The sequence below is a fragment of the Temnothorax curvispinosus genome, unplaced genomic scaffold (assembly GCF_003070985.1).
Source record: "Temnothorax curvispinosus isolate PA1 unplaced genomic scaffold, ASM307098v1 QBEX01012185.1, whole genome shotgun sequence".
In the NCBI taxonomy this organism is placed as follows: Eukaryota; Metazoa; Arthropoda; class Insecta; order Hymenoptera; family Formicidae; genus Temnothorax; species Temnothorax curvispinosus.
Window position 1 is genome coordinate 14,207 of NW_020221965.1, and position 1,973 is coordinate 16,179.

Sequence of the window (1,973 nt, forward strand, 5' to 3'; positions counted from 1 at the left end):
CCATTCGAGCATATTTTATTTTTTCACTTATTGCGAAACGTCGCGCGAAAACCCCATGATATATCTGCACTCTAAGTGTTATTTTTTCTGTTTATACACAATCGCGCGTTCTTGAGTGTACTTGCTTGCGTGTTACGTGAGAGAAACTCCCGTACTGTTTCGTCGATTAGACGCATTCGAAAATGCAAGAGAACGAACTTCGTGGTCGTTTACGTTAGTGACGTCTTACAGCTCGTCAGTTCTAGGCTTGAGCGCCTTGCCCTTGCGATCGTAGCCCTTGAGCTCGTCGGTGGAGTGCTTGGCGATGTATTTGATGAAGTCGTCCAGTTCGCGGCCGCCCTCGTACTTGACCGGGCTGTCCTTGGCGTCCTTGGGTACCCAGAAGAGGGTTGGGAAACCGCGTACTTCGTACGGTGCCGGCACGTCGTTTGCCGCGGCGTCAAACTTGACAATCTCTACGTCCTCGTCTGCTAGCTTATCGCCCAATTCGTCGTACACCGGTGCCAATTTCTTACAGTGGCCGCACCAGGGCGCGTAAAACTCGATCAATGTGTCCTTACCGTTATCGGTTACCACCTCGTCGAAGTTCTTGGCCACCGCGACCTTCACATTACCCGTATTGCTTTCCGGGATCGGCTCGGATTTGAGGTACGGCTCCAGAGCACCGGCCTGGAAATCCTTTAGGAACGTCTCGAACGTCTCCATGGAGAATTCGTCTTTTAGAACGAACTTCTGATTCTTGGCATCTCGCGCCAAAATGACCGGCTTGTCGCCCTTCGCGTAGTCGATTCCAAAGTCGTTCAGTTCATGCTGGAAGTCATCCTTAGAAGATATGGCGAAGGAGAGCTCGGGGAAGTCCTTGGCGACCTTGATGATCCTGTTGCGCCAGTAGTTCGTACCCTTGGCATTCTTCACGTAGTCCACATTGTAGTAGGCAACCACCAGAGGATTCTTGAAGTCTTGCGCGTTATCGCGAGTGCGTACGCCGGCAATACCGTAGCTGTAACGAAATTGGCGTTGCAGGGTCGTTCCAAGATTATCCAAAAATTGATAAAAGGACAATACTTACTAGTTTTTGGTAACGAATTCATTCACGTCGCTAATAGCATCGCTGCCTTCGTACACTACGCTGTTATCTTCAAACTTGTTGTGGAGTATCTTTGGCCGATAAAGAACAATCGTGTTCCTGAAACAAGAAGTCCATTAGTTAATGTATGTAATATTTCTCGAACAGTTACTTCCTTCGTGCGATCGCACACAGAAGAACCATTTCTATGATCTTTGCGACACATACTTGTGAGACACTTTGTCCAAAACTTCCTTTACCGACGTATGACCGAATCTGACCTTCTCTCTGAGCTTCTTGGAAACGGTATGATATGCCGCAGACAATGGAGAATCGTCCTTTTCGAAATAACCTATCACACTGACTTCGTCAGTTTCAAGGAACGTCTTGTGGGCTTCTTCGCTGGTCAACTCCTTGGACGCCGGTCCCACTTGGGACTGAAAAGACACAACCATATGTAAGAAAATTGTACAAACGGATCTCACGAACGAGATAAAAGACCGGAGATGTTACCTTCATGTACTTGACGATGCCAGACGCTTCTCTAGGACCGTTGTAGTCGGATCTGAGCTCGTTACGCTCGAAGATCTTGAGCGTCGGGTAACCGTTGACGGAGAACTTGTTGCAGGTTTCCTTTCCGGCCTCCGTACAGTCGACCTTGGCGAGCGTGATGGGCGGCTCGCTGCCTATGAGCAGCTCAGCTGCCTTTGCATATTCTGGCTTCAGGCGTTTACAATGCCCGCACCTGGTGACGAGATAAATATTCCTCTATCAATTGACTCGAACGTAACGCCAACTAATATGACACATGCATAGCAAACTAACTTATAAATCCCACCTTTGAGCAAGTGTGCAAATAACTCTGCTATATTTTACATAAGCTTTAAAAACTATAATAAAAAAAAAA

The 1,973-nt window shown here is 47.6% G+C and overlaps 1 protein-coding gene across 1 annotated transcript in view; it reads right to left on the reverse strand.

Moving 5' to 3' along the window:
* Positions 1-18: 18 nt before the first annotated feature.
* LOC112462293 (protein disulfide-isomerase A3) overlaps positions 19-1,973 on the reverse strand; it is a 3,022-nt gene continuing 1,067 nt past the window's right edge. Inside the window, exons 2-5 of the mRNA XM_025027993.1 lie at positions 1,580-1,811; positions 1,295-1,503; positions 1,070-1,186; positions 19-1,000 (exon numbers count right to left, since the gene is read on the reverse strand). Coding sequence (XP_024883761.1) covers positions 226-1,000; positions 1,070-1,186; positions 1,295-1,503; positions 1,580-1,811 — 1,333 coding nt within the window. The 3' untranslated portion in view covers positions 19-225. The remainder of the gene's footprint in view (positions 1,001-1,069; positions 1,187-1,294; positions 1,504-1,579; positions 1,812-1,973) is intronic.